The sequence below is a fragment of the Geotrypetes seraphini genome, chromosome 3, assembly GCF_902459505.1.
Source record: "Geotrypetes seraphini chromosome 3, aGeoSer1.1, whole genome shotgun sequence".
In the NCBI taxonomy this organism is placed as follows: domain Eukaryota; kingdom Metazoa; phylum Chordata; class Amphibia; order Gymnophiona; family Dermophiidae; genus Geotrypetes; species Geotrypetes seraphini.
The window spans coordinates 403,665,530-403,692,150 of record NC_047086.1 but is presented as its reverse complement, the minus strand read 5'-3'; the positions used below and the strand labels follow the sequence as shown (position 1 = coordinate 403,692,150).

At 44.8% G+C, this 26,621-nt stretch overlaps 1 protein-coding gene across 5 annotated transcripts in view; it reads left to right on the top strand.

Moving 5' to 3' along the window:
- CAPN11 (calpain 11) overlaps positions 1–24,969 on the top strand; it is a 148,724-nt gene extending 123,755 nt beyond the window's left edge. For 4 of the 5 annotated variants that reach the window (XM_033936851.1, XM_033936852.1, XM_033936854.1 and 1 more), the window contains 6 exons: positions 3,378–3,442; positions 3,544–3,612; positions 5,572–5,650; positions 6,558–6,674; positions 16,772–16,830; positions 23,516–24,969. In XM_033936851.1, the coding sequence (XP_033792742.1) occupies positions 3,378–3,442; positions 3,544–3,612; positions 5,572–5,650; positions 6,558–6,674; positions 16,772–16,830; positions 23,516–23,542 (416 nt within the window). In that variant the 3' untranslated portion in view covers positions 23,543–24,969. Of the gene's footprint in view, positions 1–3,377; positions 3,443–3,543; positions 3,613–5,571; positions 5,651–6,557; positions 6,675–16,771; positions 16,831–23,515 lie in introns of those variants that run through there. The other variant, XR_004538739.1, reaches the window with a different exon arrangement.
- The last annotated feature ends 1,652 nt before the right edge of the window (positions 24,970–26,621 follow it).

The following is a 26,621-nucleotide window of genomic DNA, read 5'->3' as shown; positions in this document are numbered from 1 at the left end:
TGAATATGGTTCCCACCCCACCCCCCACTCCAACGTCAACCAGTGCGTCTTACGCATGATGTCGTGAAGGAGCCGCTGCTATATTTGTTTTTAGGATCAGAACATGCCTGCTATGTTTTTATGCTTACTCTGATTCTGGTTGTATGTTTCCTTTGCAATTGCTAATAAAGACAATTTAAAAAAAAAAAAAAAGAAGAACATATTTTTGCACAATTGTAATAGCCCAGAACGCGATTGTTCGAACTCTTGTTTCGATTAAGAAAGAGTGATCACGTGACAGGATGCTATATATCTTTGTATTGGTTAAAATTAGAACATCGAATCCTTTATAAATTACTGGTCAAGGTGCATCTCTGTATTCTCAATAAGGCACCGGAGCATTTGATGGATAGCATTCTGCCATATGTTGCGCTCGGTGACTCACGATGACCGACAAATCCCGCCAGTGAAACGGCTGCGGCTAGATGTGTCTAGAGCTCGCATGTTTTCGTGTGTGGGTCCTCAGGAGTGGAATAAGCTCCCGGGATATTTACGAAATTGAGCTATCGTGATCAAATAAGTTCACTTGTTAGGAACTGTTTCTACAAGCTAAGGCTGATTAGATCACTATCCTCATTCATGGATGAAGCATCTGTAAACGTCTTAATTCACTCTTTAGTCACATCCAAAATTGACTACTATAATGCTTTGTATAAGGGAATAACTCTAAAAGAAATACGTAGACTACAAATCCTACAAAACACGGCAATAAAAATAATTACTAAAAGGAAAAAAATTTGACCATATGACTCCCCTTTTGAAGGAAAAGCATTGGTTACCCGTTAACCATAGAATCACATATAAAATAGCATTACTCTTGCACAAAATTTTTTTTTTTTTTTTTTTATTATTTATTTATAATTTTATACATTATTCCCAAGCATAAACATCTTGTACCGTAAGATTGTTTTAAATATACATAAAGAAAAAGAAAACAAATTACAATACGATATAGAAGATATTAAATATCATAACATCTTCTCCTTATAGAGACAATCTCTAGTCCACAATAATTGGATCCTAGACTTCAATAGGGTGGATTAAAACAAAAAGATCATAAGATTAATCTTATACTTAAGAAAATCTAAATGGATGAAATCGCGGGGAGCTAATCATGTATTTCTGTTGTTACTTCTATTTTTTCACCTTTCTCAAGACGTTTCAATGCCACAAATTTGGTTAGGTGTGTCGGATCAAAGAAAACATATTTATCAGAACCATAATGAACAATACATTTGCAAGGAAATCTAAGGAAAAATTTCCCTCCCACTGAAATTACACCAGATTTTAATAACAAAAACTGCTTTCTTCGTTTTTGAGTCTCTTTGGTAACATCAGAGAAAATTTGTACTTTCTGACCCAGAAACTCTTTAGTTCTATTTTTAAAGAACATTTTCATAATCCAGTTCTTGTCTGGCATCAATACAACTGTTACCAGTAATGTCGCAGGTTTAACTAATTCTTTCATTGAACTTTCCAATAATGTAGTAATGTCCAATTTTGATTCCTGTTGTCCCTCGTTGATCAATTGCTGATCCAATTTTCTATCAGGCAGGTAAAATACTTGTGTAAATGGTGGAATTAATTCTTCTGAAACTGAAAAAATCTCCAAGAAGTATTTTTTTAACATTTCCCTAGGAGACATAGAAGATATCCTGGGAAAGTTTAGGAACCGCAAATTATTGGCTCGTTGGCCATTTTCAATCATTTCCAGTTTCATCCTGATATTTGTACTATCTCTAATCATAGTTTCTTGTACTTGTTTGACCCCTACTATCTCATTTTTATTTTTATCTGAGGTAGCTTTGACTATAGTCAATTCTGATTGCATTTGAGTCAATTCTTGTTCCTGCTTATCAACTTTCATTTCTAGTGCTTTAAGTTGTGGAGTCAATGAATTTCCCAGTTTGACTACTAAGTCCCAGAGAGACTCCATTGTAATTTCAGTGGGTTTTTCAACCAAAAAGAAGGAAGTCTCACCTGCCATACTTGTAGTAATCGAGTCTTGTTGTCTCTCCCTTTCCTTTGATGTTCCAGCCGCAGTATCTCTCTCCAGACTTAAAAAGTCTTTTGATAGTTCTAATACATCGCTCGAAGGTGAACCAGCCTCCTGGGCTACCGGCACTGCCTCTATGGACGTGCCTTGTGCCTGCGGTGAGCTAGTATGCTGCGGTTGGGGGGGAGTATCTCTTTCTTCCGGGCTCAGCGTGACCTCTAGCCCCTGGATTCTGGCGGCGTCACCCCGTACCGCCAAGTCCTGCGGGCGATTCCCCGAAGTTGCCGGCTCCCTCTGAAGCCGCGTCAATAGGCGTTCAATAGTGAGAGGAGGAGGAATTACAGAACGCCGCAAGGCTCCGGCGGCACTTCTCCCTCTCCTCTTAGGCATGAGGAAATCTTCAGAGCAAGCTGAATATCCAGACAAGGTAAATTATGAAATCTACCGAACGCTCAGGAGACGCTCCGAAATTCAACCACTCGCGGCCATCTTGGATCCTGTAAAAAACCTTGCACAAAATTTTAACGAAGAAAGCTCCTGCATTTTTAGAAAGACTCTTAATCCCTTATACTCCTATAAAATCTTTTAAGATCGGAAGAGAAATCTCTCCTCCTAGTCCCCTCATTAAGAGTCATCTATTCTAGGAGAGACACGATCTTTTCCGTCACGGCCCCCCAAATCTGGAATTCGCTCCCAATTAATATAAGGGAAGAAAAATTACTTGGTAAGTTTAAAAGTCTCCTGAAAAGCTGGCTTTATAAGGATGTTTTTAACTGAGATATGCTTATTTTATATCCCCCAGGATACTCGTTAGAGTAATAGTAAGGTCGATAAGCGAAAATTGAGTGGGTAACCTTTCCCCCATCCTTTTGTTTCATCACCTCGCCCTTTTTGATTTGATTTACGAATTGTATTTAATCCTTTTTTCATTTTTTCCTTCTGTGTTTGTCTGGTACAGAGGTGTGTTAATTGTCTCGTTTGAGTAATGTGTTTTTTCTTTTTTTTTACCCCAATTTTACGAGTACTTGTAAATCGCATTGAATTAAGATTTTGCGATCAAAATCAAATTTTTATTAAACTTGGAAACGAAAACAATCTAGTTTGAGTAGTTTTAAGAAAATGTTGAAGAAACGCCTCTTCTGTAAGATGAAATATGGGACTCGATCTATAGTTTTTTTGATGCGAAGCTTTACATTATCATTATTATGCTTTATTGATGTTCGATCTGTTGTAATATACGTGATTCTGTACTTTATGGTGACCAACCTTGAGAAAGGCAGGGTATGAAGAAAGAAATACCGATAGAACTGAGGTTGAGCTAACACAGCCCATCTTTCCTTAGACCAAGATCTGAAAACAGATGGATTCAGCATGGAGGCCTGTCGACAGATGGTTAACCTCATGGACGTATCCTTCTCTGAGGATGGGGGTGGGGGGGGCTTGTTGGCCAGGGCTCTCTCACACTGTGCTTATCCTCTCTGTATTTTCCTTAACCCAGCACCCTGCAGAAAGATGGCAGTGCCAAGCTGGGTCTTGTGGAGTTCCAGATCCTGTGGAACAAGATTAGGAAATGGCTGGTAAGGGCGAGAACCTGAACTCGCTGTCTGATCACGGACCTCGCACTCGGTTAAGGCTAAGCCGTTGCCAGGAGTAGCGACAACTCATTTCAGGAAGGTGCTCAGTTTCCGTGGTGTTTGTTGCTTTCAGAATGGATTTCTTGATAAATGGAAGATGCTTATAGCAACTCTTAGGTTCTTAATTTACTAATTTTCCATACTGGGACAGACCGAAGGTCCATCAAGCCCGGAATCCTGTTTCCAACAGTGGCCAACCCAGGTCCCAAGTACCAAAACAGATTTTATGCTGTTTATCCTAGGAATAAAACAGTGGATTCCCTCAAGACATCTCAATAATGGCCTATAGACTTCTCTTTTAGGAAATTATCGAAACCTTTTTGAACCCTGCTAAGCTAACTGACTTTACCACATTCTCTGGCAATGAATCCCAGAATTTAATTATATGATGACTGAAAAAAATATTTTCTCGGGGGGGGGGGGAGGGTAAATCTTACATTGACTAGTCAGACAGAATTGCTTGGACAGTGGTCCTTTTTACCCTCCAGAATGTAAGATTCTGCCATCTGTCAACAAGTTCTGGTACCCACGGGCATTGTATTTATTTGGGTGCATCTGGTGACTGGGGGGCTCCCTGGGGTAACTTAGTTTAGTGCACAGACTCGCGCCATTAGAGCTGACAGCAGTCATAAGATGGGGATCTTGGTTCTGGGAAGGTAGTGATTTGATTTCGCAAACTTCCTAATGGACGAATGGTGCAGGAACATTGTTGGCAACAGTAGTGAGTGATGCTGGGAGTAAGGATAAGAATGATGATGTGATGTGAGGTGGGGGGATGATGGGTGGATGGTTGGAATAGCAACGGATGATAGAGAATTGTTATCAAGTACAGTCAAACCTTGGTTTGTGAGCATAATTCGTTCCGGAAGCATGCTCGTAATCCAAAGCACTCATATAGCAAAGTCACTAATGTAATGTAAATTTCCCCATAGGAAGTAACGGAAACTCAAGACGATTCGTTCCACAACCCCAAAACTTTAATACAAAAATGTACGTACTTCTATCGCAAGACCTTGCTCGTTTCGAACAGTCGCTACACTGCGGGTGAACTGGGCGTGATGCTTTTATTACGTTCAGCCGCGCTCAGCGTGAGATGTGCGTATGTAGTGCGCGCTTGAACTGCGGGTGCTTGCATTACGTTCAGCCGCGATCAGCGATGCAACGCGCACATATTGTGCGTATTTGACGTGAAGCGTACATACGTGCTTGTACTGCAAGACAACGCTCGTTTATTGAGTTAAAATTTAATCAAATGCTTTGCTCGTCTTGCAAAACGCTCGCAAACCACGTTACTCGCTATCCAAGGTTCGACTGTAATGGTAATGGCGGTGATGGATGACGTTATAGAACAGTTCTACTATTTATCATTTCTATAGCGCTGAAAGGTGTGGGCAGCGCTGTGCATGTAACGTGTAATAGATGGTCCCTGCTCTGAAGAGCTTACAGTCTAATTTGGACAGACAGAACATATAGGGGTTGGGGAGTTTCTTGCAGAGAGAATGATAGGATGGGCTTAGGTATCTTTTGGTGAGTGGGAGGTGGGAGTTGGAAGCAAAACCCTCTGAAGGGTAATAAAGACCCCTGTTAGTCAGGAAATTTGTCATTTATCCCTGATCTTGTAAATTTCTGAATAAGTCACAGTCTTGTAATTGGGACCCGATCCTGTAATTCTGGAAATGTCCAGACTACCTCTTTTGTAACCTGCCTAGAACTGCGAGGTTAAGGCCGAATGAAAGTCACTAATGTAATGTAAAGCAGCCTTGGGAAAGGATTTTTTTTAGTTTGGGATCGAATATTGCTAGAGACGGAGCTTGACGTATTGACTCGGCTAAATTCTTCTGAAGGCTGCATTATGGAAGGCAGGACAGTGATGAATTTATGTCTGAACTTTCTACCTTCCAGGCCATTTTCCGGCAGCATGACATGGATAAATCGGGTACCATGAGCTCCTACGAGATGCGTCTGGCTCTGGAAGCAGCAGGTGAGCAAGAAAGGTAGAATATGAGAGTGGCCCCTAACGCAACGACATCAGCTGGCTTGAGTGAAGCAGAAACGCACATGGAAGACAAATGATCTTTGAGTGTAGAATTACTTCCCGAATGACCCTGAGATCACATCCCCAGCTCTTTTCTTGAGGTTTTAGGCAAATCCAGTGCACTTCCATAAGGGAGGGAACTTAAAATTCAAGTTAGAAGCAGGTCCTCGGAGGCACTGTGATAGGGGGTGGTAAAAAAGTACTCTATTTATTTAAAACATTTCTAATCCGCTTTTGGCCAAAGCGGCTCACAATTGATACACACACTCTCAAAAACATATATGTCTACAAATATCTAAATAAAGAGAAGAAAGTTAAAACAGGGGGACATCTTGTCATATCAGGGGAAAATATCAGTAGCAAAAAAAATACTTGTGCAAAGAGGTTAGTCTTCAAAAATGTTCTAAACTGTAACAAACTTCCACAAAATCTCAAAATACCTGTAAGAACGTTCCATAAAACAGGACCGGTAATGGAGAAACAAGATTTAGGAGTCTTCGCATAACGCACTGTATCCTTTTTACATGTATCAAGCAACAGACGGTTCTCAGATCTCAATGCTCTGGATGGTCTATACAATATCAAGCCCTTAGCCAAATAGTCCGACAAGGTGTCGTCAATACCCTGTTGGCCAACTCTTCAGAATTTTGAACTGAATACGAAAGTGTATTCGTAGCCAATGTAATTTTTTTCAAGATAGGAGAGAGATGTTCATAACGGGACACTCCCATCAGTATCCGAAGCAGAGAAGCAAAAGGAGGGAAGGAATAAGAAGATGAGAAGCCCCGGGAGGAAGTGGATGGTGGTGACATTTGGTTTGAGACTTAATCGGCTGCTCTCTCTTCTCTTCCAGGCTTCAAATTAAATAATAAACTGCTGCAGGTCTTGGTGGCCCGCTACGCTGACACAGACATGGGGGTGGATTTCGATAACTTTGTCAGCTGCCTGGTGAAGCTGGAGTCCATGTTCAGTAAGTGTGATAGGCCACATCCTTTAGCTCTCCAGGGATTATGGGAGGTACTTCCTCCTTCTGCCCCGCCTCTTCCTTCCATTAAAGCTCTCTTTTCTTCATCCTTCACTTTATATTCATCAGGTATTTTAGAAGAGAGCTCACCGCCCCTCTGTCCCTCCTAGATAACTGCCCACTTGCCCTAGGCTTCATACAGGACATGAGGTACTGGGTATGTCCCACCTTCCTCCCCTCTTTCGCTTGCCTGTCACCTCCCGCCTTGCCCTCCCTCCATCCCTGTTTTCTATGGCCCCCTTCCTTACCTGTCATCACCTGCCTTGTTAATTTTTAAATTTCTACCAGTTTTATGAACTACGATACGCAAAGAAACTCAAAAGTGATTGACAATATAGAAGGACACAGAGCTCCTTGTCTAAGGGCAACTATTTGCCAATGTGTGAAGGTGAATAGGGCCAAATACTTCCAAAATATGACACGGAGATACACTTGTATTCAATAAATTATATAAAGCAGGGGTGCCCAAAAGGTCAATCGCAAAGGCAATGCGAGTCAATCGCGGAGCCCATCCCGGGCCCCACGATAGACTCGCATTGTCTTTGCATTCTCTCTGTTCCCCGATGCCACAACAGGCCAGCAGCAACTACGGAAACGCCGGGCAAGCCATCCTCCCCCCTCCCCCTCCTCCTCCTCCCGACGTCAATTCTGACGTTGGAGAGGAAGTTCCAGGCCAGCCAATCGCTGCCTGGCTGGCCTGGAACTTCCTCTCCGACATCAGAATTGACATTAGGGGGAAGGCTGCTGGCCTTTTGCAGTGTCAGGAAACAAGGAGAACTCAGCAGCAACGGCAGCGGTGGTTTGGGGGCCTGTTTCCAGACGACAGCCCTGGTTGTGGCTTGGGGAGAAAAAAAGGGGAGACAGAAAGACAGGGAGGCAGAATGGGTAGATAGAAAGTCAGGGAGACAAAAAGACAGACGGAAACAAAAAGAATGAAAGGGGAGCATGGAGACAGAAAGAATGAAAGGGGGGCAAGGAGACAGAAAGAAAGACAGAAAAAGAAAGAAAGGGGGGCATGGAGACAAAGAAAGAAAGGGGGCATGGATACAGAAAGAAAGGGGGCAGGGAGACAGTAAGAAAGACAGCAGAAAGAAAGTAAGTAAGAAATCAAGGCAGGGAGACAGAAAGACAGAGAGAAAAAGAAAGAAAGGGGGGCAAGGAGACAGAAAGAAAGGGGAGGGGGCAGGGAAAGAGGAAGGAAAAGGGGGAGGGAATGGAGTGTGTAGGGTGGCAGGGGGCAAGCAGGGAGAGAGGAAGAAAAAGTTGGACTCATGGAAGGACAGAGATATTGGGGAATGGAATGAGTTCTGGAGGAGATGAAACATGCAGGAGGTAGAAAGAAGGGAAGAAATATTGGATGCACAGTCAAAATAAGAAAGTGCAACCAGAGACTCATGAAATCACCAGACAACAAAGGTAGGAAAATGATTTTATTTTCAATTTAGTGATCGAAATGTGTCCATTTTGAGAATTTATATGTGCTGTCTATATTTTGCACTATGGCCCCCTTTTACTAAACTGCAGTAGCGGATTTTAGCGCAGGGAGCCTATGAGCTTCGGGAGCAGCGCGGGGAATTCAGCACAGCTCCCTGTGCTACAAACCGATATCGTGGTTTAGTAAAAGGGGAGGGGGTATATTTGTCTATTTTTGTATAGTTGTTACTGAGGTAACATTGCATATTTTAAAGTCATCTGCCTTGACCTCTTTGAACCCCCCCCCCCCCCGAATATAAATGATGATTCACATTTTCTCTGCGTACAGTGTGCTTTGTGTTTTAAAATTTTATTGTTAGTAGATCATTTTGACTTGGTCATTTTAAAAGTAGCTCGCAAGCCCCAAAATTGTGGGCACCCCTGATATAAAGCATCACTCACCAACAAAGAACCAAGTGTGAAACAATTCAAGTGCTCTTTGTAATCTAAGACTAATGAGGAAAAAGACCTGAAAGAGAACCAAGCTGCATCTTTCCCAATTTTTTCAATGGTAAAAAAACAAACAAACCTTGTTGTCCCTTTCTTTTATTCAACAATTTACATTTTTTAATGTGTGAATTTTTGGGGAAAAAAACCCCCCTCAAAATGCAAGCAAATTCTGCAGCAAAAAATGATTGAACGATGAAACACTTAACTTGTTCACTATCGTGGCTTCATCAGTGGTTGTGTTTCAAAATCATCATTTTTTAGAATCGACTGTTGTTACAGTTCACAGAAATGCTCAGATCAGTCACATCCACTCATTCAGAAAAACCTTGGAAGGAAATATATGGGCTCAGTCACTAACATATAGGCCCCTTTCGCAAACCACGGAAAATCCATCCCATTCCTGTAATCATTGGCGTATTTACCGTGGGGCTTTGGAAAAGGGGCCCATAGTTTGGAGGCAGATGGTTGTATAAGAAAAGTTCTTAAAATATATCAGCTTTTATCTCTGGATGACACTTCAGCCGCTCATAACCATCTCTAATCCTGGATTTACAATGCCTCTCCTGATGGAGGGCCTAAAAAATGACAGTACCCCAAAATATAATCTCCAACTCACTGGGATGTCATCACTTGGGCTCCTAGCCGAAAATCTACTGCCTGCTCAAAAGAAGGCGGTAGCGGCTAGCGTGCAGGGCAATTTAGTGCGTGTTAAGGCCCTAAAAGGAGCCCTTGAGGTTCTCTTTATCTTGACAACGCACCTTTAAAATGGCACCTCCTTTTTAACAAAAGTGCCGTCCTTGTGGTGACCAATAGGAAGGCACGCTGTGCAGTTGGCTGTCTAATGCGAGGCGAGCTCTCGTTTGTTAGCCTCACAAATGCATTGAAGGTCTTTCACAAAACGTTTCAAAATGAGAGCCTTCCACTCGGTGTAGCTCTTTTGCCCTGTAGACACGGGGGAAGCCACTGTTTGCCCTGGGATCGGTAGCATGGAATGTTGCTACTAATTGGGGGTTCCGCATGGAATGTTGAGGGTTTATACTTGAGAGCTTTGGGGGGTTCCGCATGGAATGTTGCTACTCTTTGGAGGTTCTGCATGGAATGTTGCTACTATTTGGGGTTTCACATGGAATGTTGCTATTTAGGGGTTCCGTATGGAATGTTGCTACTAATTGGGGGTTCCGCATGGAATGTTGAGGGTTTATACTTGAGAGCTTTGGGGGGTTCCGCATGGAATGTTGCTACTCTTTGGAGGTTCTGCATGGAATGTTGCTACTATTTGGGGTTTCACATGGAATGTTGCTATTTAGGGGTTCCGTATGGAATGTTGCTACTAATTGGGGGTTCCGCATGGAATGTTGAGGGTTTATACTTGAGAGCTTTGGGGGGTTCCGCATGGAATGTTGCTACTCTTTGGAGGTTCTGCATGGAATGTTGCTACTATTTGGGGTTTCACATGGAATGTTGCTATTTAGGGGTTCCGTATGGAATGTTGCTACTAATTGGGGGTTCCGCATGGAATGTTGAGGGTTTATACTTGAGAGCTTTGGGGGGTTCCGCATGGAATGTTGCTACTCTTTGGAGGTTCTGCATGGAATGTTGCTACTATTTGGGGTTTCACATGGAATGTTGCTATTTAGGGGTTCCGTATGGAATGTTGCTACTAATTGGGGGTTCCGCATGGAATGTTGAGGGTTTATACTTGAGAGCTTTGGGGGGTTCCGCATGGAATGTTGCTACTCTTTGGAGGTTCTGCATGGAATGTTGCTACTATTTGGGGTTTCACATGGAATGTTGCTATTTAGGGGTTCCGTATGGAATGTTGCTACTAATTGGGGGTTCCGCATGGAATGTTGAGGGTTTATACTTGAGAGCTTTGGGGGGTTCCGCATGGAATGTTGCTACTCTTTGGAGGTTCTGCATGGAATGTTGCTACTATTTGGGGTTTCACATGGAATGTTGCTATTTAGGGGTTCCGTATGGAATGTTGCTACTAATTGGGGGTTCCGCATGGAATGTTGAGGGTTTATACTTGAGAGCTTTGGGGGGTTCCGCATGGAATGTTGCTACTCTTTGGAGGTTCTGCATGGAATGTTGCTACTATTTGGGGTTTCACATGGAATGTTGCTATTTAGGGGTTCCGTATGGAATGTTGCTACTAATTGGGGGTTCCGCATGGAATGTTGAGGGTTTATACTTGAGAGCTTTGGGGGGTTCCGCATGGAATGTTGCTACTCTTTGGAGGTTCTGCATGGAATGTTGCTACTATTTGGGGTTTCACATGGAATGTTGCTATTTAGGGGTTCCGTATGGAATGTTGCTACTAATTGGGGGTTCCGCATGGAATGTTGAGGGTTTATACTTGAGAGCTTTGGGGGGTTCCGCATGGAATGTTGCTACTCTTTGGAGGTTCTGCATGGAATGTTGCTACTATTTGGGGTTTCACATGGAATGTTGCTATTTAGGGGTTCCGTATGGAATGTTGCTACTAATTGGGGGTTCCGCATGGAATGTTGAGGGTTTATACTTGAGAGCTTTAGGGAGTTCCGCATGAAATGTTGCTACTCTTTGGGGTTTCACATGGAATGTTGCTATTTAGGGGTTCCGTATGGAATGTTGCTACTATTTGGGGGTTCCGCGTGGAATGTTGAGGGCTTATACTTGAGAGCTTTGGGGGGTTCCGCATGGAATGTTGCTACTCTTTGGGGTTTCACATGGAATGTTGCTACTATTTGGGGTTTCACATGGAATGTTGCTATTTAGGGGTTCCGTATGGAATCTTGCTACTATTTGGGGGTTCCGTGTGGAATGTTGAGGGCTTATACTTGAGAGCTTTGGGGGGTTCCGCATGGAATGTTGCTACTATTTGGGGTTCCGCATGGAATGTTGCTACTATTGGGGGGTTCTGCATGGAATGTTGCTATTTGGGGTTTCACATGGAATGTTGCTATTTGGGGGTTCCGCATGGAATGTTGCTACTATTTGGGGGTTTCACATGCAATGTTGCTATTTAGGGGTTCCACATGGAATGTTGCTACTTTTGGGGGGTTTTACATGGAGTGTTGCTACTCTTTGGGGGTTTCACATGGAATGTTGCTATTTAGGGGTTCCGCATGGAATGTTGCTACTATTTAGGGATTCCGCATGGAATGTTGAGGGCTTATACTTGAGGGCTTTGGAGGTTCTGCATGGAATGTTGCTACTCGTTGGGGTTCTGCATGGAATGTTGCTACTCTTTGGGGGTTTCACATGGAATGTTGCTAGTATTTGGGGGTTCCGCATGGAATGTTGCTAGTATTTGGGTTTCTGCCAAGTACTTGTGACCTGGAGTAGCTAGATGGACCATTGGTCTGACCCACTATTGCTATAAAGATCACAACCTATAGATTCATTGTTCCTCTCTCTATAATAGTCTTTCTTGGTCACCTCCTATGATGTCATCCTGAACGATGTCAATAAGGAAGCGCTGCAAATCGTTGCAACTGTGACGCGTTGTAATACAATGCTGTAGTAAAGGTGTTTCCAACTGCTCCCTGCTCAAGCTGGATCTGTGTTCATTTAACCTGATTTTGAAGCGCCTAATGGTCTTTCCAACATTGAACTTGTTACAGAGGCATTAAAGGATATACAGTACTCCCTTGAAATTCTCAGGGGTTCCGTTCCAGGAACACCCGCGAATTTCAAAAAACCGTGAATACGGTTTTTCAGCTGATCATAGTAACATAATAGATGACGGCAGATAAAGACCCGAATGGTCCATCCAGTCTGCCCAACCTGATTCAATTTAAAAAATTTTTTTTTTTTAATTTTTATTCTTAGCTATTTCTGGGCGAGAATCCAAAGCTTTACCCGGTGCTGTGCTTGGGTTCCAACTGCCAAAATCTCTGTTAAGACTTACTCCAGCCCATCTACACCCTCCCAGCCATTGAAGCCCTCCCCTGCCCATCCTCCACCAAACGGCCATACACCGACACAGACCGTGCAAGTCTGCCCAGTAACTGGCCTAGTTCAATATTTAATATTATTTTCTGATTCTAAATCCTCTGTGTTCATCCCAAGCTTCTTTGAACTCAGTCACAGTTTTACTCTCCACCACCTCTCTCGGGAGCGCATTCCAGGCATCCACCACCCTCTCCGTAAAGTAGAATTTCCTAACATTGCCCCTGAATCTACCACCCCTCAACCTCAAATTATGTCCTCTGGTTTTACCATTTTCCTTTCTCTGGAAAAGATTTTGTTCTACGTTAATACCCTTTAAGTATTTGAACGTCTGAATCATATCTCCCCTGTCTCTCCTTTCCTCTAGGGTATACATATTCAGGTCTTCCAGTCTCTCCTCATACGTCTTCTGGCGCAAGCCTCCTATCATTTTCGTCGCCCTCCTCTGGACCGCCTCAAGTCTTCTTATGTCTTTCGCTGGATACGGTCTCCAAAACTGAACACAATACTCCAAGTGGGGCCTCACCAATGACCTGTACAGGGGCATCAACACCTTCTTCCTTCTACTGACTACGCCTCTCTTTATACAGCCCAGAATCCTTCTGGCAGCAGCCACTGCCTTGTCACACTGTTTTTTCGCCTTTAGATCTTCGGACACTATCACCCCAAGGTCCCTCTCCCCGTCCGTGCATATCAGCTTCTCTCCTCCCAGCATATACGGTTCCTTCCTATTATTAATCCCCAAATGCATTACTCTGCATTTCTTTGCATTGAATTTTAGTTGCCAGGCATTAGACCATTCCTCTAACTTTTGCAGATCCTTTTTCATATTTTCCACTCCCTCTTCGGTGTCTACTCTGTTACAAATCTTGGTATCATCTGCAAAAAGGCACACTTTTCCTTCTAACCCTTCAGCAATGTCACTTACATACATATTGAACAGGATTGGCCCCAGCACCGAACCCTGAGGGACTCCACTAGTCACCTTTCCTTCCTTCGAGCGACTTCCATTAACCACCACCCTCTGGCATCTGTCCGACAGCCAGTTTCTGACCCAGCCAGTTTCTCACCACTTTGGGTCCTAACTTCAGCCCTTCAAGTTTGTTCAACAGCCTCCTATGAGGAACTGTATCAAAGGCTTTGCTGAAATCCAAGTAAATTACATCTAGCATATGTCCTCGATCCAGCTCTCTGGTCACCCAATCAAAAAATTCAATCAGGTTCGTTTGGCACGATTTACCTTTTGTAAAGCCATGTTGCCTCGGATCCTGTAACCCATTAGATTCAAGGAAATACACTATCCTTTCTTTCAGCAACACTTCCATTATTTTTCCAACAACTGAAGTGAGGCTCACCGGCCTGTAGTTTCCTGCTTCATCCCTGTGACCACTTTTATGAATAGGGACCACATCCGCTCTCCTCCAATCCCCAGGAATCACTCCCGTCTCCAGAGATTTGTTGAACAAGTCTTTAATAGGACTCGCCAGAACCTCTCTGAGCTCCCTTAGTATCCTGGGATGGATCCCGTCTGGTCCCATCGCTTTGTCCACCTTCAGTTTTTCAAGTTGCTCATAAACACCCTCCTCCGTGAACGGCGCAGAATCTACTCCATTTTCTCGTGTAACTTTGCCGGACAATCTCGGTCCTTCTCCAGGATTTTCTTCTGTGAACACAGAACAGAAGTATTTGTTTAGCACATTTGCTTTCTCCTCATCACTCTCCACATATTTGTTCCCAGCATCTTTTAGCCTAGCAATTCCATTTTTTATTTTCCTCCTTTCACTAATATATCTGAAAAAATTTTTATCTCCCTTTTTTACATTTTTAGCCATTTGTTCTTCCACCTGTGCCTTCGCCAAACGTATCTCTCTCTTGGCTTCTTTCAGTTTCACCCTGTAGTCCTTTCTGCTCTCCTCTTCTTGGGTTTTTTTATATTTCATGAACGCCAACTCTTTCGCCTTTATTTTCTCAGCCACTAGGTTGGAGAACCATATCGGCTTCCTTTTTCTCTTGTTTTTATTGATTTTCTTCACATAAAGGTCCGTAGCCATTTTTATCGCTCCTTTCAGCTTAGACCACTGTCTTTCCACTTCTCTTATGTCCTCCCATCCTAACAGCTCTTTCTTCAGGTACTTTCCCATTGCATTAAAGTCCGTACGTTTGAAATCTAGGACTTTAAGTATCGTGCGGCCGCTCTCCACTTTAGCCGTTATATCAAACCAAACCGTTTGATGATCGCTATTACCCAGGTAAGCACCCACTCGAACATTAGAGATACTCTCTCCATTTGTGAGGACCAGATCCAATATCGCTTTTTCCCTTGTGGGTTCCGTCACCATTTGTCTGAGCAGAGCCTCTTGAAAGGCATCCACAATCTCCCTACTTCTTTCCGATTCCGCAGACGGAACATTCCAGTCCGCATCCGGCAGGTTGAAATCTCCCAACAGCAGAACCTCCTCTTTCCTTCCAAACTTTTGGATATCCACAATCAGATCCTTATCAATTTGCTGCGATTGAGTCGGAGGTCTGTAGACTACACCCACGTAGATAGAAGTTCCATCTTCTCTTTTCAGAGCAATCCATATCGCTTCTTCAAAGGCAGGAGAGGGCCGCTGGGGTGCCGGCAGGTGCTTCAATTGTACATTTTCTGACTGCTTCTTCCTGGTACTAGTCATGGTTACACCAATCAGGAGCTGCTTTGATATGCCAGATAGCATATCAAAGCATCTCCTGATTGGTGTAACCGTCACTTTAGTACCAGGAAGAGGCGGTCGGAAAATACCGCGAATTATTGAGTCCGTGATTTGCGAACCGCAAATTCGCAGGGGTTTACTGTACAGTACATTGCAAATTTGCTCATCTGTTGAAGATGGTAAAGTCTACCATCCGCTGGGTTGGTGAAGAACTTCAACTGTAGCATGATGTCAACCGATGAGACACTTCCCAGTAAAGATGCAGTTTGATTCTGATGCCTGGGTATCGGGTCTTGTCCCTCGTTCATCTTAGATCACACACTACACTTGAATCGGTTCACACTTGGGTCTTTGCATAGGGCACCCATTTATCAGTTTATGCATTTTTATTAGTTATTAAATAATGTAACAGAAAACCAAAATAGGTGAAACATATACCTCTTTAACTATACCACGGTGGAGGTTTCTATCGTGGCCCAGAGTGCCAAATGCTCCGACGCTCATAGGAATTCTACGAGCATTGGAGCATTTAGTGCAACGGGCCGTGGTAGAAACCTCTACCGTGGCATAGTTAAAGAGGGGATCGTTAACATGGCTGCAATAATTATGTTAAAGACAATTGATACAACAAAACACTGCCATAAAAATCATTACAAATAGGACAAAATTTGACCATGTCACCCCTCTACTAAAATCTGCTCATTGGCTGCCAATTCCTCACTGGATTATTTATAAAATAGTTATTCTCTCTTTTAAGTCTCAAAATACTAAAGAACTGACCTTTATCCATAAACTTCTTATTCCTCACGAACCCACTCGAATCTTAAGATCCACCTCGCAGTATCTGCTCCATATGCCATCAATGAAAGTCGAGCTACTTCATTCGCTATTACAACCCCCACGATATGGAATTCTCTATCTTTTCATATCAGGGCAGAAAAAAAATCTAGACAAATTTAAGGGAAATTTAAAGACTTACCTTTTCCATGATGCATTTGACTCTTACAAATATTTTGAATATCGCCTGATTCTTTTCCCTCCCTTTTGCGGCTTACCCTTTATGAACTCTTTTAATTTTGTAGTTCCCCCTTATTTCCTATTGTTTTCTTTGTATTGGTCAAGTTTTGTCTTCCCCTTTTTAATAGAATTTGTAAAACGCTTAGAAGTTGTGATTTGCGTTTAATCAAAAATTTTAATAAGCTTGATAATCATCCAGTTTCTCAACAGTGTTACTTCAGAAGCTGGTGGAAATGTTCACACCTGTTTTAACCACTCGGAAATGATCTCTGACTGCGTAAATCACGCTTAGCACCTAAGACAGACTATTGGGGGAGCATTCCGGGGAGGGGTGGAGTCAACCCTGAACCAGCCAACAGGGCCTCAAACAGTCCTATCTCTATGTGGTAACCAATGGCTGGTTAAGTTCTAAATATCAACTTAGCCGCCATCTACCACGTTCCTTAACCTTGCTTTTCTTCATGTTCTCGGCAGGGTTCTTCTATGCCATGGAAAGTGAACACAGCGGAACAGCCATGTTGGATCTTAATCAGGTAATCCATTAAACTGAGAGGTGGTGTGTGTCATTCTCCAAAGGGATAGTTTGCTGTGCTACCACTAATCATTTCTATAGTGCTACTAGACATACGCTGCGCTATACGTCAAAACGCACGAGAGACAGTCCCTGTTCAAAAGAGCTTACAATCTACTCAAGTTAGACAAACTGGACAAGAAGGGGCCTCTATACACCGTGCTCAGGTGGGGGAACCATATGCAGCTGCATTATGATGTCATCAAGAATTCAGATGCATTGTGATGTCAGACAACTTCTACTACGCAGGTGGTATTCTCGTCCATCCTCCCTGTTCCGGGTAAAGGCCAGGGCAGAAAAGCTCGCATCCTGGAGATGAATGCATGGCTACGTGGAAGGTGTCATCAAGAGCGTTTTGGCTTCCTGGACCATGCATGCATCTTACAAGGGCTGCGGAGTAGGGATGGTTTGGATCTATCAAAGAAAGGAAGAAGTGTCTTCGCCAGCAGGCTGGCTAATCTACTGAAGAGGGCTTTAAACTAGAAGTGATGGGACAGGGGGAGTATAAGCCCTCAAGTAAATCACTGAATACCTCTACACGGATGGGAAAGGGGCCAATGTCTGGAAAGCAGGATATACTAATGCTCGGAGTATGGGAAACAAGATTCTGGATCTAGAAGCTGTGATGGAAGAAGAAGGGTTGGATATAGTGACAATCATGGAGACGGGGTTCATGCAGACCTATGACTGGGATGTAGTTATACCGGACAATAATCTGTTCAGGAAAGACAAGGTAGGAAGAAAAGGAGGGGGAGTAGCGTTATATGTTAAAGATCATATTAAAGCCACACAATTGCAGGATGTGCAGGGCAAGGAAGAGGCACTGTGGATCAATTTGGAAAGAGGGAATGGTGAATATATTTATATTGGTGTGATATACAGACCTCCTTCAAAGACGGAAGAAGTAGATAGAGATTTAATAGTAGACATCCAGAATATATCTAAAAAAGGGGAAGTCTTGCTAATAGGTGATTTTAATATGCCAATTGTTGATTGGAGTATCCCTATTGTAGAGTCTTCTAGAAGTAGGGAGATCCTGGATTCTCTACAAGGAGAACTGTTCCAACAGATGGTAATGGAACCCACACAGGATGGGGTCATACTGGACTTAGTGCTTACAAACGGGGAAAGTGTTTCTGATGTTACAGTGGGTGATCATCTGGCATCCAGTGATTACTGCATAGTACGGTTTAATATCAAGATGGGTATATAGAGGGCTCATTCAAAAGCAAAGGTTCTACACTTTAAAAAAAAGAACTTTGTTCGGATGGGGTTTTACGTCAAGGAATTGTTGTCTGGATGGGAACTGGAAGGAGTGGAAATGCAGGCAAAACTGAAAAGAGTGATTGTAAGGGCGACAAATCTTTTTTGTGAGGCAAGTAAGAGGAAAAGAAGGCCACTTTGGTTCTCTGAAAAGTAGTAGCTGAGAAGGTAAGGAATAAGATCTTGGTTAGCTTTCATAAACTACAAAAGATCGCAGAAAAAGTAAAACGGGCAAAAATATCTGGAAAAGTTAAGAGAGGCTGGTCTTTTAGTCAGGAAAGCAAAGATGCAAATGGAAGAAAAAATAGCTGACATGGTAAAATGGGGAGACAAGACATTTTTTAGACATATTAGTGATAAGAAGAAGTGCAAAAGTGGCATTGTGAGACTCAAAGGTGAAGGGGATAAATATGTAGAAGCCAATAAAGAAAAGGCCAAATTGCTTAACAGATATTTCTGTTCTGTGTTCACAGCTGAAGCACTAGGAGCAGGACCGCAGAAAACAAACATGAATAGGGATGGAGGAGTAATAGACCCTGATCGATTTTTTTAGAGGGTTGTGTTTGTGAGGAGCTAACTAAAATAAAGGTAGACAAAGCAATGGGGCCAGATGGTGTACATCCGAGGCTGCTAGAGGAACTTAGGGAAGTTCTGGTCGCTCCACTGACTGACCTTTTCAACAAATCTCTAGAGTCGGGAGTGGTACCGGAGGACTGGAGAAGGGCGGATGTGGTCCTCTCCACGAAAGTGGAAGTAAGGCAGAAGTAGGGAATTACAGGCTGGTAAGTCTGACTTCTGTGGTAAGCAAATTAATGGAAACTTTTTTAAAACAGAGAGAGGTCAAGTTTCTGGAATCCAGTGGATTCACTAGAGGTAGGTCTTGTCAGACAGATCTGATCAATTTCTTTGACTGGGTGACCAGACTTTTGGATAGAGGGAGTGTGTTAGATGTGGTGTATTAGATTTTAGCAAAGCCTTTGACAGTGTTAAATAAACTGAGTGCCCTCAGGATGGGTCCCAAAGTGACGGGCTGGGCCAGAGGGTAGTGATCAATGGAGATCGCTCTGAGGAGAGGGATGTTACCAGTGGTGTGCCTCAATGTTCTGTCATTGGGCCTGTTCTTTTTAACATTTTTATAAATGATATTTCTGAAGGGTTGTTGGGTAAGATTTGCCTCTTTGCGGATGATACCAAAATCTGCAATAGAGTAGACATGCCGGATGATGTGAATAACATGAAGAAAGACCTTGCAAAGCTTGAAAAATGGTCTGAAATTTGGCAGATAAAATTTAATGCTAAGAAATGCAAGGTCATGCATTTGGGCTGCAAAAACCCGAGGGAGCGGTGCAGTTATTTGTATTTGTTGAGTGATGTCTGATGTCGTAAAGTGTTTGGAAGTGAATTCCAGAGGTCTGATGCTTGGACTGAGACGATGACCTGTCGGAAGTGGTTGCCAGTTGTGTTTCGAATTCAGTTCAAAGCAATTATGTTATGTCATCAATTTCTATGTGGTGCGATGCCTGAATTTTTTAAGAATATGATGTCTCGTTATCAACCACAGAGTTCCCTGCGTTCCGAAAGTGACGTGTTGTTGAAAACAAAGGCTAACCCTAAATATGTGGAAACAAACGCCATGACTTTCACACGTGCAGGAGTCAAGCTACGGAATGGCCTTGTTGGCCAGATTCGAAAATGTGGAGAGAGGAATTCATTTAGGAAAATGTTAAAGACTCAACTATTTAGAGATGCATTTCTTTGAGCAATTGATTTTATGTAAGACTGAATTTGTCTGTTTTTATTTTTATCTTGCATAGACTCTTAATATATGATGTAGGTAACTCCTTGTAAACTGTTTTGGAAAAAAAAAGGTTTAGCAATCTAATATAATAAAATGGTAAGCCGCGCATGCGCACTAAAAAAAACGTGTTCCCTGAGCTGTCGCGAAAAAAAACAATTGCGCATGCGCGGCCCCGGCGGCGGCTTTCAAATAAAAAAAAAATTTCCATAGCTGCGGCGGCCTTTCTCACCCCAGGCTCCTCTCTCGAACTGGACGGTCCCCGCGTCTGCCTACCCTTCCCCCCAACACAGCGCATTTCCCCCCCCCCCAACGAATCAATAAATCGAGCCGGGCCGCCCTCCGCAACAGACCAGAGGAGTTCTTTGCCGCTCACCTCCCTTCCCTTGCCGCTGACCCGAATACCTACCCGGCGATTCAAGAAGCCTGTGCAGCAGTCTTCACACGCTGCTTCAGGCCCTTCTACTGCCCTGATTTGCTCTGCCGCGTCTCTGATGATGTCATCAGAGACGCGGCAGAGCAAATAAGCGCAGTAGAAGGACCCGAAGCAGCGTGTGAAGACTGCTGCACAGGCTTCTTGAATCGCCGACTTACAAGGGAAGGGAAGGGGGGGGCCGCAAGGACTCTATCCGAGTAATTAAAAAACTCTGCACAGGGGGAGCAGGAAGAGATGATGATGGACAGGGGGGGAAAAGGAAGGGAGGCCTATTGTTGGACAGGGGAGCAGGAAGAGGTGCAGATGGACAGGGGGGAAATTAAGGGAGACCTGCTGATGGACAGGGGGGAAATGAAGGGAGGCCTACTGCTGGACAGGGGGAGCAGGAAGAGGTGCTGATGGACAGGGGGAAAAAAATTAAGGGAGGCCTACTGCTGGACAGGGGGAGCAGGAAGAGATGCTGATGGACGGGGGGGAAAATGAAGGGAGGCCTACTGCTGGACAGAGGGAGAAGGAAGAGGTGATGATGGACAGGGGGAAAAAGGAAGGGATGCCTATTGTTGGACAGGGGGAGAAGGAAGAGGTACTGATGGACAGGGGGGAGGTAAAACAAAGGGAGAAGGGCTGCTGCTGGATAAGGGGAGCAGTGAAGGGGTGGTCGTGGATACAGGGGAGGTAAAAAGAAGGGAGAATGGACAGGAAAAAGTGGCTAAGGAGACAGAGAGAGAAAGAAATAAAGACAGACACACACACATATATTCTAGCACCCGAGGGAGGAAAATGCTGCACAGGGAAGTAGGGAGGTGGGAAATGCTGATGCACAAGGAAATGGAGGGGGAGGGAATGCTGATATGGCTACTGTACAGGAAAGTGGACAAGGGGAGATAAATGCTGCATAGGGGGCAGAAAGAGAGACAAATAGAAAGAAAGACAAATAATAGGAGGGAGGGAGACAGAAATAAAAGAAGAAAGACACAAGGGCAGGGAGTGAGACAGAAAGAAAGACAGACTTACATATATTCTAGCACCCGTTAATGTAACGGGCTTAAAGACTAGTTTTGTAAATAAATGTCTTGATTCTCGATATGTTGGAACAGCAAGTTGTTTCTGGGTTCCTGATCTAAAGGATCTTCAGGGTATGTGCAGAATAAATAAGCGAGCCATGTAACTCATTCATGATCTGCGTGCGAAACACTAAGTGAACCCTGGTTAGCTAATTAGAATCAGGCGCATCAATAAATGTGGAAAAGATAAATGCGACCCCCCTCCAGGAAAAGGTGACTCATTTTATTTCTTTAGCTTTGTCTAAGGGCTCCTTTTACGAAGCCGTGTTGGCGGCTTTATCGCGCCCACATTTTTAACCTCCGCGCTAGCCGAAAAACGACCGCCTGCTCAAGAGGAGGTGTTAGCGGCAAATTAGCGCCCTCTATTAAGCGCGTTAAACCGCTAACGCGGCTTCGTAAAAGGAGCCCTAAGTGGTTTTACATTCAGGCACTCAGTCATTTGTCCCCGTCTGTCCCAGTGGGCTCCCAATCTCTCTCATGGACTTAAAGTGACAGAAACAAAAAAAGAGGTTTTAATTCTGTTAAAGCAAACGTAATAGAATAATCTCAACCCCGTCATCTTATGTGGAAAAGTGCTGACTAGAGTAGGTGTCGTAATCGCGTCTATAGGAAGCCACCTAAAGGTGCGCAAGGTCAAATTAGGTGTGGTTAGGGGCGGAGATGATCTTAGGCACCATTAGATGTGAATCTCAAAAGAACTTAAGAACATAAGACGGTGGCCAAGCCAGGTCACTAGTAGAGAATGACACGGGGAAAAAATCTGTCCCCGTCACCGCCCCGTCACCGGCCCACCATCCTCTGCACCGCCCCGTCACCGCCGATCCCTTCACCGCCCCGTCACCGTCACCGCCATCCCTTTCACCGCCCCGTCACCGCCACTGCCATCCCATTCACCGCCCCGTCACCGTCCCTGCTGCATCCATATAAGCCTTTTTCCTTTCACTCCCTCCTTCCAATTTGAGCCGGGAACACTAGCGATCGCACGGTCCCCGCGGCCACTACCTGCCTGCCCGGTCGATCCTGGTGTTTGGCCGGCTCTCTCCCTTCTCCTCACCTTGGTTTGTGGGTTTTCTTTTTCGGCAACCTGCGCGCTTTCCCAGGGAGCCGCACACGCGCGGCTGCTCAGTGTTCGATCTTCTGCTCTGCTGCAACTTCCTGTTTCCGGTTGCGTCAGAGCAGAAGATCGAGGCTGAGCAGCGGCGGGTGTGCGCGGCTCTCTGGTAGCGTGCGGGTCGCCGAGGAGGAGGATCTGCGGACTGGGGTGAGGAGAGGGGAGAGAGCTGGCTGGACACTGGAATCGATTGGGCGGGCGGGTGTGAGCTGCGGGGACCGCGCGATCCTTCATGCCTCACTGCGGGGGACAAGACCATTCACCGCCCCGCGGGCGGTGAATGGCCTTGTCCCCGTCGCCGCAGCAACTGCTAGTTTTCTTCCCCGTTTTCGGCGGGTGACCCGCGGCTAAAATGCGGTGGCCGCGGGTAAACCGCCACCGTGTCATTCTCTAGTCACTAGTACCTGGCCAAAACCCAAGGAGTAGCAACATTTCATATAGAATTCAAAGAATAGCAAGATTCCGGAATCCCAGACAGTAACAAGGTTCTAGAACCCCAAAGAGTAGCAACATTCCATACAGAATTTCAAAGAATAGCAAGATTCCGGAACCCCAAAGATTAGCAACATTCCATGCTACCGATCCAGGGCAAGCGGTGGCTTCCTCCATGTCTTTCTCAATAACAGACTATGGACTTTTCCTCCAGGAATTTGTCCAAACCTGTCTTAAAACCAGCTACGCTATCCGCTTTTACCACATCCTCTGGCAGCACGTTCCAGAGCTTAATTTCCTCCTATTGGTTTTAAGAGTATTTCCGTGTAACTTCATCGAGTGTCCCTTAGTCTTTGTAATTTTTGACGGAGCCTAAGTTTTGCAGAAGGTGCTGCTTAGCTGTGATTCTTTAAACATATTTGACGTATGGCCGATGTCATTTTAGGTGCCATTTACAGAATCTGGCCCTTTGTATTTAAGAGGGGGGAGGGGAGGCTGTGCATACACAGGACTAATTGATACCTGTCTTGGCTTTTGTCTTCCCAGTGGCTGCTGCTGACTATGTGTGGTTAATGAGAAGAGGCCCATCGGGGTCCGTCCTGTCATCCTGCAAGTGCCTCCCCACTCCCGAAATGAACCCGAGCATCCTCCTCCCTCATTAACCCTGAATGATAGACACAACACTCCAGCCTCCTCCTGCCTCTCACAGCAGGGGACAGCCAGGGCATGCAACCCCCCCTCTGTCCTCTCTGCTAGGCTCCAGAGGTGGGTGAAGATTGACGGTGCAAGGCAGGTTAGAAACAGGGCGGGACACTCACTCCACCAAACAAGAACCTGCTTAATCTATGCATGTGCTGCAAGACTCTCGACGGGGGCAGGGGACAGCCTTAAAAACATGCCAGTGAAGTGATCCTCTGAATTACATTAAAGGTGTCCCCATGCCCAGCAACAGCCCTGTAGTCCTACCCTCAAGATCCAGGACAGGGGGGTCAGTATCAAGGCTGAAACCCACCTACATTCTTGTCTATATTTCCCAAATCCTAATGGAGGCAGCCAGCTCTTGTCACCTCCCCTCCCACCCAGCAACACACATCCATGTGGTCAGGACAACTACATTCAAGGTCGTGTTCATGCAGCTCCCCCAGCTCTGTAACTTTTCCAATCCTCCACCTTCTTTGTAATATTCAGTGTGCGCCGAGAAGCCAGAAGAGGTTGTCAGCATGGGAAGAGCCTCTCAAGTGCTCAGCACATTACAAAAGGACTGCAAGTGACAGAGTGAAATAGCAGGAGAGCCATCTGTACCCGGCGCTCTCCATCCGCAGCTCTTTCCTTGTGCATGCTGGACCTCTCTGCCTTCCCCTTAGACATAAATAGCTGCTCCTTCTAATTTATAGTGCTATGTCTTAACTCCATCATATCTACAGTCACTACTGGTTTAATTCTGTGATGCAGGTGTGAGAGACAACCATTGAGTGTAGCAGTGCTCCATCCCAGTGGATAGACAAGCCACCCAATCCCCCTCCCCCCCCCCTTTTTTTTTTTAAAACAGGGTCTTGTGCTCAGATCTTTCACAAGGGAAATGCCACTTGGCTTCTAGTTTTAGCCACTATTTCACATATGCAATGGTTCAGGAGCAACTGAGGCATCGCACTAGTTGTGGAAATCGAATCACTGTTACATCACCATACGTACCTTCCTGCTCTGTGGACAAATTCTCCAGAAAACCTGTAGAGATCTAAATAAAGCCATTAGAGAGTGAGTTATCTTTTTCCTTCTGCATGACATGTGCTGATGCAGTTTTTGTGATCAATTCCAGTGTGCACAGCTCGGTACCAGCAAAGAGATCAGAAAGCACCAGTGGATGTGGCCTTGTGCCCTCACAGAGACTACGATGTCCACAGCTTTGTACCCTCATGGAGGTTATACTGTTTGGGTTTTTAGTTTATCTCTGTTTTTAATCATGTCTTTACAATTATGATTTATTAAATTTGATAACCTGCCTTACCAAAAAAGGGTGACTTACAATACTAAAACAGACCAGAAAGAACGCCATTAAATTCAGGAAAGCATAATCACAAACCGAAAAGTCTCAACCTGAAGCACTTAGGGATTTAAAATTTAAACATTAACAGAAGCATAAATTGAAATAAATGTGGCTGAGGGAATAGGGTGGAGTGTGTGTGTGTGTGTGTGGGGGGGGGGGGGGGGCTCCCAGGCCTCGTGCTGGGGCTACAGTTATTTAATATTATTAGAGATCAGAAACAGCTGTGTCATTGTGTTTGCGGATATCACCACCCTCTGTAACATTGGAAATTGTTTTTAAAAAGTCGGAGATATTCAGCTGGCAGGAGGCAGGGTCTGTGTTGACCCTGGATATTCAATGCTGAGCGTTTTCTAGTGACCAACTTTGACTCTCCGGGGGGAGGGTTCTTGGCCACCGCTAACTTAATCGGCTGAGTGAATATTGTAGAAATGGGTCTATTCGATAACCCTAAGCGCACACGCGCACTTCAAACTTCGTCTGTGATCTGTAACTCCATGCCAGTAGAACACTACTGCATGCGGAGTTTGGCAACCACGGACGCGGAGAACACGTCCTCACTCACTCTAAGACCCTCCCCCCCACCAGACAACAAGCCGCTGCTGCTGCCCTTCATTCATATCTGCCTTCCTCTTCAAAGCAGCCTGCTGAGGATCGCCGACCGGCTGTAGCGAACCTCACAGGCCGCTCTCCACCTTGGTAACATGTTCCCTCTGATGCAATCCTGCCCCTCCTCTGACATACGGGATCGCGTCAGAGAGAACGTGCTATTGAGGTTGAGGTTCACTACAGCCGGACAACGATTCTCAGCAGGCTGCTTTGAAGAGGAGGGCAGACGCGAATCACGAGCAGCAGCGGTTCATGCCTGTGGGCCAGAAAAGACCAGGAAGCCAGGATGGAGGGAGGGTAAGAACAGTGGTTTGGGAGCAGGTATTAGGGAGCAGGGAAGAGGTGCTGCTGGACAGGGGGGGGAAATAAAACGAAAGGAGAAGGGCTGCTGCTGGACAGGGGGAGCAGTGAAGGGGTGCTGCTTGACAGGGGGGAAGTAAAAGGAAGGGAGAAGGGCTGCTGCTGGACAGGGGGGAGCAGTGAAGGGGTTCTGCTGGACAGGGGGAGGTAAAAGGAAGGGAGAAGGGCTACTGCTGGACAGGGGGAGCAGTGAAGGGGTGCTCCTGGACAGGGGGAGGTAAAAGGAAGGGAGAAGGCCTACTTCTGGACAGGGGTAGCAGTGAAAAGGTGCTACTTGACAGGGGGGAGGTAAAAGGAAGGGAGAAGGGCTACTGCTGGACACGGGGAGCAGGGAAGAGTTGGTGGTGGACAGCCAAGGAGAGAGGCAGAAAGAAAGACGAACACACACATTATTCTAGCACCCATTAATGTAACAGGCTTAAAGACTAGTCTGAAAATAAATTAATGGAAATGCTTTACCATAGAAGTCGGACCAACTGATCTGTACATCCCAACCTTTAACTTCCTTGTGCTTTAGAGGAGAGTGACTACATCCACCCTTTTCCAGTCCTCCAGGGCCACTCCCAAGTCCAGACAGCATTGAAAAGGTCAGCCAGTGGAGCCACCAGAAGTCCCCTAAGTTCCTTCAGTACAGTACTCTTG